General features: G+C 29.1%; 1 protein-coding gene across 1 annotated transcript; it reads left to right on the top strand.

Annotated features, from left to right (window-relative positions):
• Positions 1 to 5,800: 5,800 nt before the first annotated feature.
• TRIADDRAFT_50911 (ANTP homeobox protein) lies at positions 5,801 to 14,750 on the top strand (the record flags this gene model as incomplete). The annotated part of the gene is made up of 2 exons (XM_002116535.1): positions 5,801 to 6,152; positions 14,254 to 14,750. The coding sequence occupies 2 exons, from the start codon at positions 5,801 to 5,803 to the stop codon at positions 14,748 to 14,750; spliced, it is 849 nt and encodes a 282-aa protein (XP_002116571.1).
• Between the last annotated feature and the right edge of the window lie 65 nt (positions 14,751 to 14,815).

The following is a 14,815-nucleotide window of genomic DNA, read 5'->3' on the forward strand; positions in this document are numbered from 1 at the left end:
ATAGACAATGTTTCATGCCTAATTTGAAATAAAAGACTATATTTTAGGGCTGAATACAAATTTCTTTATTATCATTGATAAAACTTCTTAAGTCTTATTATGAGATACAGCATTAGATGTATGGGAAAATATAGGAGAAATTAATATTTGCACGATGCATCATATTATCATGCTCAAAAATGAGTAGGTACCAGAGTTGCTTGATTTTCTTATGATTTGATGAAATCCGAATTTAACAAGATTCAGGAAAGAATTTCTGAGAATTTGTTGTTATATGATCATTATAAATATTTTACATACATCAAAAGTTATAGGAGAATTAGCGAAATTATAATAATAACTCTATTATAAATTATTTTCAATCAATTAGAGCGATACGTGACTCAAATTAAATACCAACTCGATAACTCAAAATCGATTTCAATACTTTCCATTTATTCTATTGATAATAAGATCATGCAACAGGAAAATATCATTCATATACAAGCAAAACACTCCATTTTAGATGTAACTTGATTTACTACCTATTATCTTCAACACTTTAATCATCATATTCATTAGGTTTAATATATGTTATATCTCTACATTAGTAATGATAATATTACAGTGGACGACAAGAAAAAAAATTAAATTGAGTATCAACTTGGTATTTCTATTGAAATTGATCTTACAATACTTTCAGATTATAAACAATTTATTTATTTGTTGGGTTAGACAAGGGAAAGAAACGGAATTTCTTTTTATTAATTAAATACTTTATATACTCACGATTCGACCTATCACAAATTATCAAACAGCAGAATCTATCGCTATTGTCATAAGTCCATCCTATCGATTCAATATCAGCCAAGGAAGGGATATTATCTGCTGCTCTCTTACGTTATCAAAGAATAACAGTTAGCATGAAGAATCAAATAGGAACGATAGATTGAAGTAATAATATTTTGCCTCTTTTCTCACTTTTGTATTTAACTCGCCGCTTGGCAAATCAGGTCATAACAATGGATCGAATCGAAAGAGAATTAAAGCTTTTATGTCGTTGAAGTACAGTCGCATCTTCATTGATTTGTAGTAATATCCCTTTAAGGAAGACAGAGTAATTTGCCTTTAGATGACAAATAATCAAAGGTTGGGCAAATACAATATAATAAAATAATAATGATTAAGTAAGCGATGCGTTCAATAACTTGAAGTGTTCATGTAGGCATATTAAGGGTAGAGATAATTGATAGGATAGCTCTGGGGTACGTAGCATCTATCATTTATTGATTAGAATCTTGTCGATATGCAGATTATTAAATATGAATGAATATAAATAATTATAACCATTCATTTGTGTTTTCCTTGAAAACTTGTAAGTCAATCAGTACTTTGGGAATTTTCCCGATATTGTTAATAATTTAGGCATTAGGGCAAAAAATATTGACGTACATGACTAATCCGTTGGAATTTACCCCATTTTTAACTTAAGCAAAAACGAAAGAAATCACCTTGCAATCTTTTTACTCGATAGCTAACGAAACTAAAAATGGAACTGGAATAGTTTCTAATTACCTTATAATTTAATCAATCTAAGGCGAGGAATTGTTTCCTTTAGCATAGTAATTATCAAAGATTTACTTAGCTTAGTCAAAATTCCGCTGATTAAGACATATCTTTCGGCGTAGAAATTGGGATTTGTCATAAAAGGGACTTTAGTAAAGTATTTTTCCTTATAATATTGAAATCAAATACTCGAATATTCTGGTTGACAAAAGTAGTCAAATGTTTACTGTCAATCCTAGCAATTTCTCATTATAATTAGATATTGGCATTAATCAACGCAACTTATCAATTTATCCAGATATAAGTACCTCATCTGTCCATTTATAGTATTACCTTACTTCTTTATCAATTTATATACATATCTTATACGTTCATGTATCTATATGTATATGTTATATAAGTCTACTTTTGTGAATCTATTTGCAACTCTGTCCCTCCTTCTGTCTACCTATACCTAGCTATCTAGCTAACTAAATGTTACAAATCAATATCAATTTTATACTCTAATCTAGTCAATATTTTTACATTGCAAGCAATTTAAATCATAAATTTGATCAGCTTATATCATTAATTTATGATTAAGAGTAAATAGTTCTCAAGGATGTGGATCAGGCTATCTGTGTAGGCGGTGCTGTCGTAAATTCTACCAGAAATCCTCTATAGATTTAAATTTAACTGGAAGGTTTTTTTACTCCATCCGTTTAATAAATTACTTACATGCATTCAAATATGTGATAATTTTTTATCACCAAAATATTAAAGAGCGTCTTTTTATTTGGTTCTATATAGTAGCAATTATTATAAAATTTATTATAAGGCAAAATATTCATATTTTATTTTGATCTTGTGTGAATTAAATGTGTTGAATCTGAACCATGAGATGGTGATAATATAATTTATCATTTTTCAAAATACTCCTCAGCTTTCTATCAGATATGACATAGCACTCAGCATACGTCACTTTTAATTTATGAATTATAACTTTAGTTATAGAATTGACTATTATAGACTCTAAATAACATCAATGGGTGCTATCTTGATTTCAAATCAATCAAGGATAACTATTTACAATATGGCGTATGGACTGTATCACTGCATACAGTTCTGTCACTGATATTTTTATTGAATTAGAATCCTGAGCTAACAGCGAGTTCTGTAATAATTTTTTTTCACACTGGCTATCAAGATGTTGTTCATAAATTGATCTTCATTAGTCCTGTTAACTAATTAGAAATAATTTATTCTAAACAGACTTATAATTTCTGTATAATTTCAATTCAAAAATACTTGATTATAGGCTCCAAAACAATACCTATTATAATCATCAATAGTTTAATATCTCCTATTAAGCTTGCTTATGACATATTTGATGAATAAGAATGACTAATTGTGCCAACTCTTTATCAATTATGTAATTTATTTTAGTATCTATGATAAAGTACCTTCTGCCTATTCGACTAGAATATGAACTTATAACATAAACTCGATCGTCACACGTGTAAAATGACCTACAGCAATGCCATTATGAACAAAGCAACCGAGCATTAGAACTATTATTGAAAAGTTTTCGTACTGTATCTATGCTTAAGCAGATTTTATGGATTTATTTACTGATAGAAGAAAACATCTAGGATTGGAGAAGTATACTAATAAACTTTTACGAAATTAGATTGTCTCGATACTCCACTACAAACGGTTGATCTGATATTTATACAAGTTCCATGAAATCATATTAAAATGAGCATAAACTAGTTCTTGCACCCCGATATTGCTAATATTGGTCGATAGATAGTAATAGAAGAAATTGCCATTTATCCTTTCGTCTATAGGATATAGAAAACGAGGGAAGAAAGATCTGTTTACATTTCGAAATTAATAGATTGAAATACACGGTTTGATCGAAGATCATAATCTCAGCAATATGGAAACAAGAAAATAATTCTAGTACATAACCATGATTGTATTATATGTTTAGATTAAACTATACTATCAGATAGCTGATACTGTATTAGTATTTAAAGCTATTTAGCGAAAAATTGATAAATATGCAGACGAAGGGGAATATGAGGCGTAATTTAACCGATTTACACTATAATATTCGTTAAAGTAATATTTCTACGTAAAGCATATTTAGTACAGATTAAGCACAGCCTGCAGATTGTTTTCTTTTGATTAACTTATTCTATTTCTCCTTCTATTATACTTAAATAACACTACTAGTGACGTGAAATCATAAAAATGGATGTTTACATCTATTGCTAGCAATATGTAAACCTATTATAGTACTTGTATACAAGTATTATCTTGATAGAATTGTTCTTATAGCCCGTGTACGCAGGTATAGCATTTGATGTAGAGTAACTACAGTATCTATTATAATATGATAAAACCAGGATTTATGAAAAGGAATATTGCAATATCGCAATGCCCCAAAGCCTTTTCCATATACCTCAATTAATACATATGTATTATTGTAATATTAAAATAACTGGTGATAATGCTGTCTAATAGTATTGACTTAAAGCAGTAAAAATGAGGGATAACAAACTATAATAACATGGAAATTTTAAAACTGTGTTAGATAACATTTTTATTACAGTATAGAATTTCGTTTTGCATTTGAACTAGGAATCTTTTTGAAGTAAACAGCCTATCATATCAAAAGGAATCGTAAATACAGTAAATTACTTTGTCGAACGAATTAAGTGCCTTTGGTCTCTGATAGAAATAATAATCAATTATCTATTATTCAATGATAAAAGAGTTGTATATCGGGTAAATAAAATTTTCAATGATACTATTAGAGTTATTAATCAGCAAATCAATCAATAGTAACTTGAAATAGTTAAAATAAGTTTAATTCATTGTAGATATGGAAAGAAATCAGTTCTTTGCTTTATTAGACGATATATATTCGTTAGATTAAGGAGATATTCGATAAGAAAATACTCTCTCCTTAAGATTATTGGATCTACAACTATTTCTCAACTCTTTACTGATAAATTAGGCTTTTCACTCCATTAAGTATAAGTAGATATTTAAATTTTAAGCGGATTAAATAATTTGATAATTCGATAAATTATGAAATTTAAATCTTATTAACATTCATTAAAGCATAACTTGATCGTAGGACTGGATCAATAGATCGAATTAGTTATATCAATATTAGCTGATTGATATTTTATGTATAATTCTGAAATTTATCTATTATCATCATTTCTTTACACTCCATTGCTTTTCTTAACGGATATATTATATCACTATCAATCATCAACTATTGAATATGATCTTGATAAGGAATGATAACATATTAGCTATAAAAATAGCTGTAATTATAAGTTATGCAATCAGTCCTAGCTGGTTTTTATTCACTGCCATTGATTGCTTAAATAAGTACTTCATTTCTATTTTAGCGTTTGAAAACATTTTTTTATTTGCCTAATAGTCATGCAATTTTTATACCTTTGTTGTTCGAAGCCTTATTTTCATGCATTGGTTTTAGTAATGATGGACACTTGTCATCAATAGCCAGTCAGCGTTTGAAATAAGTTATTGTCTTATACTAATTTGATTTCGTCATGTTTATGTCTACGGTAGCAAACAGAAATGGTGCTTGGCCTTGGGCTTATTTTTACTTTCAAGCTATTTTGCTGCAGCCCCATATTTTTCCTTAGATCTCCGACAATTTTGTTATTGTTTGTTGTTGTGAAATCAATTTGGTTGAGTATAAAAGCTTAGACAATACATCATCAATTTATTCACAATAGACGAAACAAATTACACGAGTAAACATTGCGGGGGATAATGATATTATCGCATTAACTTTCTTTTCGATTCAAAAGCTAATTGACTAGTTGTTAACCTATAAAAGGCAAGACAGATTGGCACTCTTGATTAGTTATATTTCTAACTTCTATTACAGCCAGTACTCCAGTCAAGTCATAAACCGCAATCAAATTTTAATTTGTAGTAACAAATCAATCTGTTCACACTAACGGTATCATATGTTAGCAATACAATATTAATATCAATCATCACCTACTTAACGGCTTATTGAGTTTATCATCGCTTTAAATTAATCACCTAATTTACTGCTACGTCTATAAATTATTTATATTATAATTTGTTTGTAGTTTCAAATTGGAATTGATTACTGCTTGAAAATAGTTATTACTCTTATAGCATTCAATTACTTATAGCAATAGAATTATTAAATCGTTTATTTCCCTCTGTATTGATTGCACACTTAGATATTATGGCTACAACTACTAATAATATCAGAGATAAGTCTACATCATTTAATATTGATCGTTTAATTGCTAATAATGACAACAACAAAAGTACCGAAATGGATTGTGGTAGGCAAGATTATCCGTCCACATCGCATGTGCAGTGCAGTCTTGATAGAAAAGATGCAAAAAATATTGCGAACAATCTAAATGGCAAATTATTAAATCACTCCATGCCTTCAACAAAAGCACCGGTCGTGACTAATGCTATGCTGGATCAAAATCAGCTTTATCAATGCTTCACACCGGTAACATCTACTACAATCAATAAGAATCCATTCTTAAATAATTCTTTGGAATTGCCCCTAAATGTGACAGGTAAGATAATCTATCTTGAAATCAATGACACTTAGAAACGGAAATATTTTTATCATTGCTACGACTTTTAAGTCAACATGATCGATAAATAAATATCGTACTTCTTCTTCTATAATATCCCATTAATTTAGTTATACAGTAGTATGTCATAAACATCATCTACATTTTATTTCCATAATTTGAGATCAAAGCGATACAGAAAATAGCATCAAATTTCATACATGTTTTATTCTGCTCACTATTTTCTAATGTACCCTTCTATTTTTATGCTATCATGGATAGCAAAATTGACGATGGCACTATCCTAGCAACCGATTAGAAACAATGTATTATTAGGTCAAGTTTTTACATGGCCTATTTTAATCACCTTTCTTAAATATAGCTAAATCATTAAAATTATATGCTGTAATAGGTCTAATTTAATATGAGGAATTTAAAGGCAATGTTCATATCAAAGTTTTATTTTATGTAATAAAATGAGTTTTATAGCGGTATGATAAATACTTGCATGGGTATCATCATGGTACAATATCGCAGACTTATCTAATAAACGATTAGTCTAGTAGATAGGTAGCTGTCGTTAATCGTTGTTGCTTCATATGACAATACAGGCATATTGAAGGAAATACTGAAATAGGCCAAGTAATCATTTTAAAGTAATGACATATTATCCATATCTCTTATTTAAAATTGATTTAGTCATGATTAATCAGTTGGAGTTAGGGCGTAATACTGTTAAGCTTTTACAATAAAATAATTTGTATACAGCTATCCCTTATTTGCATTTAAACGCGAATTAAATTACTATTTAGTTTGTTTAAATTAGTAACGCTGAGGTTAAATACTTTGAAATATTATGCAAGTTATATTTTGATAATTTTAACCGATTAATCATTTATGAATAATCTCATTACGAATATATAAACAAGTTATTGGAAAATTTTGACGTCCAATGCAACTATGAAAGTTGAATTAAATGGACACATATAAATTTCATATTTGATCACCGACAGTTTTTGAAAATTATTAGAGTAAACCACAAAATGATAAAATTCAAGAGCATAATTTTTATCTTGACGTCGATGTAAATGAACAACGAAAACGCTCATTTCATGATGCCTACGTACATAGCATATCTATATGTCTATTTAAGACTAATGTCATACAAATTTACATATCCGTTTCGATATTCTTTCGTACACAATCGAAATAAGATTGTCACTAATTAACCTACTTTATTACTGTTTATTAGCGTTAATATCAATCTCCAATTAGTACAGTGAATATTTTGAAAATTAAAGAAGCTGTCATTTAAAATCGGAATTCGGTATCTACGTATTATAGTTGAATTATCTAATAATATAATCATTAGTTATTGTCAAAATGCAATTTAAAAATAAATCAAAAGATTCCAATCGGCTTATTGTGATTTATTTGACCCTAAACCTTTTCTAAACAGTCCGGGTCAGAAAGATATAGAAGTTTATTATCACTGACTGCATTCTATTAAGCCCACAAGCAGTAGAAAATAGGATACTAAAATATCATAAAATGCTTATGTTAATTCAATATTTTTCGACGGGTTGAAAGACGGATCATTAATTTTCTTAATTTTTTGAGCAAATGTGTAACCTTCATACAGAAATAGCAAGGTTTTTTATAAGAAAAATGATGATTTTTCAGTTTTCGGGTTGGAGTGTGGTTTATTACAAAATCGCAGAAGATAAAACTATAGAATTATCTTTGTCTGCTGTATACCCAATACTTACATTGATAGCATGGAAAATGGTAACACTACTCTGATCATATTAGTCAAATTATGAAAAAAGAGTCATGATTGCTGTGAATACTATGCAGTAAACAATGATAAACTTTCGCAATAGAATAGTTCAAACCTTTTATATGAATGAAGAGCGATAAATTAAAATGTATCTAATAGTTCCACTTCTTATTTTGTCGGTTAGATGAAAAATTTATACTATTTCTAGCCAAGTTTTTAATCTCTTCCTAAAACTTGTTTGCTTTTTATGATTTAATTAAATTATTAGCAAATTAAAAGAAAATCGAATTGTTACTTGATTTCGACTATTAATATGAAAGATTTTATTAATTAATGGCTAAGTGAAAGTCCTTTAATGGATTACATTGCAATCTTGAGAATTGGGTAGTATATACGCTTTCTAATCATTAATGTAAAAAAGTTAATATTTTAAGGAGAAATTAAACATAAGATAGAAATGGATGTTTGATGCTTAATTAGAACACATAATTTTATCATATTTAGATTTGGAAATTATGTAATCATTTTTGCCGTTACTAAGCAACCTAATTCTCTTTCCACTATCAGTTTTTGTTTGTTATAAAATTATGGACTATTGGTTAGGCGGGTTATAAATTGGGCTTATTTTTATGCCGTTATCATTATAATTACTACAAATTACAACATATTGACGATATCGTAAACTAGTAATCAATAACTGCTAAAAGAGATAAATAATTCGGCACGCTAAATTAGCGTTAAAGTTTTAATCAGTGGTGAGAAAGTTCCAGATTAAACGTTGAGAATCATTTTTTATAAGCTAAAGTTTTGTAGTTCAGTTAATGGTTTATTGGGCAGCAAATTTTGTACTTGTATTAAAATATTTTAAGACCTTCTGTTTGCGATTAAAGCTTCAGATTTCTATTTTTATAGATAACTATAATCGATTCTTTAAATTTCAGCTCATGAATAAAAATTAAACAGATTTAGATCTTATCTTATAACGCGATCTAATACTGCCTCCAGACTAGCCTTAAAATAACTTGTTTTTATTGCTGATAAAGCTACGCTCTCAATTAGCAATTAATTAACCAATTACGGTAATTAATTCACTGATTAATGAATTAATTTCGGGCAAACATTCGATCGTTCTGCACTTTCTCATTTAGCTTTTATTTTAAGATATTATCTTTGAATAGACGATGATCGACGAATTATGCGATTTTACGTCGTACCTTTTTCCCGTAAAGGCCTTAGTATCCTATATTTACTATTCGTATACCAATTACAAGAATATCATTCAAAAAGACAGAAGCTATTATGTATTCTCGACTACATTATAACCAAACTATCTATTGACGCATATTTACGGCTCTAATAATAATGAACTGATATCAGTAAGGAGATATAGAGTTTCTTTGCATGTTATCCACGTTAGTAATGGGTACTAAACAAGCTATTACATAATAAGTTATAGATGGATCGATTATATTTACCTTATGGCCCTAGCAAATAAGACTGAAGAAAGCAGTAATGCTATTGTTAACGTTGATTGCTAATAGCAAACAAAAATAATCTCTATTCATTTCATGTAGTAAATATTCGGTAAAGAATGTATTAGAAATATTGATTATATTAATTCAGAATAAAATTAGAGTGCATAAATAAATTATATTCAATCAATACAATATTAACTCAATCAACGGCTATATCAGGATGAGGAGTATGATTGTTTGTATTAATTATCATGAACAATACTGCTGTCTTTAAATTAATGGAATATAGACTAGATTGTTGTAAGCCACATCAAATGCATCATTTTATTATTGTTAAATTGAGTTAAAATTGTATTTAAATCTGCATATGATGACGAATGGAATTCCCATTTAATCCAACGTATTACGAACTATTTGCTTGTTGAATTGATTTATGTTGGCAAGAATCTGAAAGCTGTTTACTAAGGGGTACCTAATAAAGCACGTAGCATTATCATAATCAAACTGATCTTTCTTCCTTACGCAAGTGTATAGAGTATATTCCCATTTTAGCACTCGCTATATTAGTTAAAAGAATTTCAACTGAACTATTAATGTTACCGTATTTAGAGCTCATACTTCCGTCCTTAAAAATGACTCTAATAGGCAACACCTGAAAATACTCACATGTGAAGGAACAATTTTGAGATTGCACTTACCGTATATAACAATCGATTGTTAATTTCCCTTATAATACAAAAATTGATTTTTTATTTGCTAATAGGGGTCGTAAATAGATTCGCAAATAAATGCGTAGATAATAATCTATATAGGGATGGGAATGATCAGTTAATTGAGTATAATAGTACCATGATAAGACTGATTAGGCCTAGTTGATATATAATAAATAATTAATTTAACTTTTGAAAGAAAATCTATAAATACTAGTCAAAAGGTATTCTTTCTGATTAGTACCATCAAAACAATTGATTGCTTGTCTTTCTTTTTAATCATTTCATGATTTTTTCAACATAATAGATCTCACCAATTTGAACAAGATACTTATCTTGTCATTATTTGTTAGTAATTTGATATAAAGATTGACTATCTATGCCTAGGCATGTTGGCTGTAAGATAAACATGACTGACGCTCATCGTTATCATGTTAATCGACAATGCCACCAAATAATGGGCTAACAGTGAATCTAAGAGACAAGATGCAATGATCATTCATTTTTTATCTTACGGTAACATTTGTACCGTGTTCCTGATTGGCTGGATTTAATTTTAATCACAGTGCATCAGTAAATCACTTAGGATGATTTCATTTTATGATTATCAATCCATTGGAGTGGATAGTGACACCGATAGCTCCTTCCATCAGGGCAACATTAAATTGCAATCCTTTGTTGCCTAGCTTTATAAGCATGTTTAATCAAATTTTATGAAGATTGTCCAATTTTATTCGGATGAAAGTCAGTTATTCGTAATTCCAAACATCCAGTGCGGATTATTATTCGTATGCATATATTAATACAGTAATTTAGATAGTATCTCGTTAAAATTACCTTAAGGATACTAAACACTTCAATTACTAAAGCTAGAAATGACCTAGAAAATAAGTAATAGTATTGATTAAATAATTTTCACTAGCAAATAACGGTAGGCTTATGCTATCTAACTGCGGTCTTTTTATATTTGTTATTGTTTCCGCTGACAATCCACTTCAATAGTATAAATTGTTTGAATGGCTCAGATTGCACATTGCCAGTCGATATTTGCTAAATAAATTAAGCAATAGATGCTTCAATTAGTCTATTATTCTTAATAGTAATATACTGTTAGAAAATTTAGAAGATGCTTCTCCAATACGGTGGAGTTTGAAATATTATTTATTTTCAGTAGTAAAGCTATGGGTTCTGATGGAAATAGCTAATTAGTTTATTATAATTATTTTTTATGCAAATACAATTGTGATTGGGAAAATGATGTTGTATGGTTTACGTTGGTTTTAAATAATATAAAATTAGCAACGCGAACTTTTGCAATGTCTAAAACTAGTCATGAATACCAATGCTATACAGTATTGCAAAAGAATCATCAATGAGTCTGTAAAATATTATTTGATTTACATTAGTATCTTGAACTAGAATTTTTAATTTTCTGTTCTACAAATTTTTGTTTATTGTCATTCAATAGATACTAAATGATGGAGATCACTTGTAGTTTTAACTATAATCTATTGAATTCGTATTATTTGCATTTTAATTTAGATTGAAATCTTGTAAACGTTATCGAACAAAAACTATTTTTAAAGGGCATTGAATCCAGCTATTAGTACATGGATTGATCATTTAATTTCATAGTTGTTCTGTTGTAGCATAGAATAATAATAATGGTGATGCTATCATAACATGTAATGATATTCGTTTAAGATTAGAAAATCTGGTAAATATACGTATAAAATTATTTAAATTATGAATAGATTATGCACTATGGAGTATTCATATACAAAATTCTGTTTGATGGAGGGGGCCAGATGAATATGACATGATATTATGATATTAGCTCAGATTTTATCCACCATCATATTCAATAGATACCGTCAAAAATCATAAAGATTTTGTATTTCATCGCTAAAGCCCCTTATAGCGATCATTTTTTTATTAAGCAGTTTCCATAGGATTAAATCAGCTTCATATTAAACATATTGAAGAGTCCAACTCAGGGAAGGCACAATTTTAAAATTTACCATAATCGTCTACTAAAGTAGCTTATAGTCGCATGTACAAAATGGCATTAGAAAGAGCATGACTATATTAATCTCTAATTTATCATTAATGACTTTGATCGATCGTTATCAACTACTGATATGTTGTCTAATTATCTTAATTTCATGCAGCAATTGATATAAATCACGGTCCATTAGAGATCAATGACTTAATAATAATTGCACAATATGTTTTCTGATAAAATTAAATGCATACGATTTAGTACATAAAAATAAAAATCATGATAAGGGCATGAGTGAGTGAAATTGAGGAATAATATTTAATCTTAAAACTTATCATGCGTAACAACAAGGTAGTCCATGTTGTTGGTATGTTATATTATATTGTAAACGTATTCTACAGTTGATGATTTGTAAGCATTTTTTTACATTCAACAATTACTTGTTGTATAATGATTAATGAATGGTAAAATTTGAGAATGTGAATAGTCCGCGTACTAGCTTTCATAGATGCATGTACAATTCTCGCTTTTATGCTATATAATAGGTTAGGGAATGTACGAGACCGTTGCCAATTAATTATAAGAGCCTGGAGATATTTTTGTTCTAGATGATTGCATAACAATCTTTTATTATGCATTGATTCTCAATTAATTTAATAGTGATACAAATAGTTGTTAGCCTGGAGCGTTAAACTAGGAAGTAATGATATTAGTATATTAGGCTGTCATTATGGGCTTGTATAATATTTCCGATACAAAATACCCGTATTTTCTTATTCATTTTTAATGGAATGTTGTTAATTACCGTTCGGCAAAATTGTGCAACGTCGGGTAAATTCACTTATATTATTATATCATCTCCGGCAAGTTATTGTTAAGAGGAAAATAATTAATTTATTTGTATGTTAAGCAATTAATATAGAAAATGATTTGAATTTGCATCAGTTTTTATTGATAGCAATATTTTGTTAATGAAATGCAATTGCAATTGATGACCTAACGCCTAAATATTTTATTTGTTATTTCGTGACGGCATTTTTTACGTCGATTACCGTGCTTGAGCACGATCAATTTTTAATTTCCGTTAAGTGTTTAACTCTGACCACTAATTTAATAATATATCATCACTGAGACGAATTCAATATTATAACTTGCTATTTCTATTTACATTACCTGATCAAATTGGATAAGTTAACAATTCTTTCTATTTATACCGGGTGTTAAGGTCATTCCCAGAACTAAGATTTAGTGCAGCACTTTAAAGTTAATCTATTTGATATTTCGGCTAAAATATGCCTTCTTATAGTTCATGTTTTTGTCTCAATATCGTATAGTATACTATAACCGATTTGATTCACTGCAATCATCAACAAATATAAAAAAAACAATATTCGTAGTTGCCTATCACTAGATATAAAGAAATTTCTACATTATTTTCTTATTACATTGGAATACAGTACGAAATGATATTCTCTTGAATCAATACTTTCTTCTATTTATGATGATATAAAACCATGAAGGGATAAATTGCCTTTCAATATTCTATGAACATTCCATGCGTATCCTATTAACTAACAGAGCGTAAACCTAATATAAATTATAAATATAATGATAAGCAATCAGTGAAATAAATCATCAACACGACGAGGCCATTGATATCTTCTCATTTACTAGCAGTTCCGTAAAGATGAAAATGAGTTAATAAAACTGGACTGAAAGCAATGTTATTCTTTAATAATTATCGATTGTTGTACAATCTATCTAATTTATTTATTCACTGAAAAGTTGTTATCTTATCTTGGACCTATTATATTCTAATCAATAGCAAAGCTAATCAATAGATTATCACGGCAAAATAACTTCGATAAAAAGAAGATTGTTTTGATATTTTGAAAATTGAAAAACAATCTTCTATATTTAGCATTTTAGTCAGCTACGAAACGATACGATTTAAGGCATTGACAGTCAGCATCGTTGATTCATTTATCGCCTTCGATTGCCATTGATCACATCTTGATTAGTCGTTAACAGTTTGAGACGCGCTAATTTCCTATTTATCTTTTGAGAATTATTCTTGAAAATATTGATCATTATCATTTGTATACCATGATGCCAACGACTTTATATCCTACAGGAGGACGTCCACTTCATTTACCGCTGATGCAACTCCAATCTCCGATGCCATATCCTTTTCAGTCGCTAACGTGGCCCTACTTAGCTCGTCATCCACGCGACAACAACAACAATGCAGTAGCGGCTGCAGCTGCCGCTGCTGTTGCAGTTGGTCATTTACCTAACGCGATTCCATCTTTAGATGCGATGACAGGTAATTCTCATCACTTAGCTCACAAGCGATTAATTGCTCGCCATGGTTTAGTTAAACGTCGACCACGGACCGCATTTACCTGTGAACAATTGCTAACATTAGAAGAGGAGTTTAAGAAAAACAGGTACCTTTCGCGATCGCGTCGCCTTGAAGTAGCTAAGATGTTGATGTTAAATGAGACGCAAGTCAAAATTTGGTTTCAAAATCGTCGCATGAAATGGAAAAGGAATAAAAATAATGGTAATCTGCCCATTAGTGGAGGCGAAAGCGATTACTCAATTAATATGGATGAAAGTAAAGATTAAATTTTAATCATTGTTATTATATACGAATATTTCGTCCACCTTATTATTTCATGTCGATTTTATTC

The sequence above is a fragment of the Trichoplax adhaerens genome, genomic scaffold (assembly GCF_000150275.1).
Source record: "Trichoplax adhaerens TRIADscaffold_16 genomic scaffold, whole genome shotgun sequence".
NCBI lineage: Eukaryota > Metazoa > Placozoa > Uniplacotomia > Trichoplacea > Trichoplacidae > Trichoplax > Trichoplax adhaerens.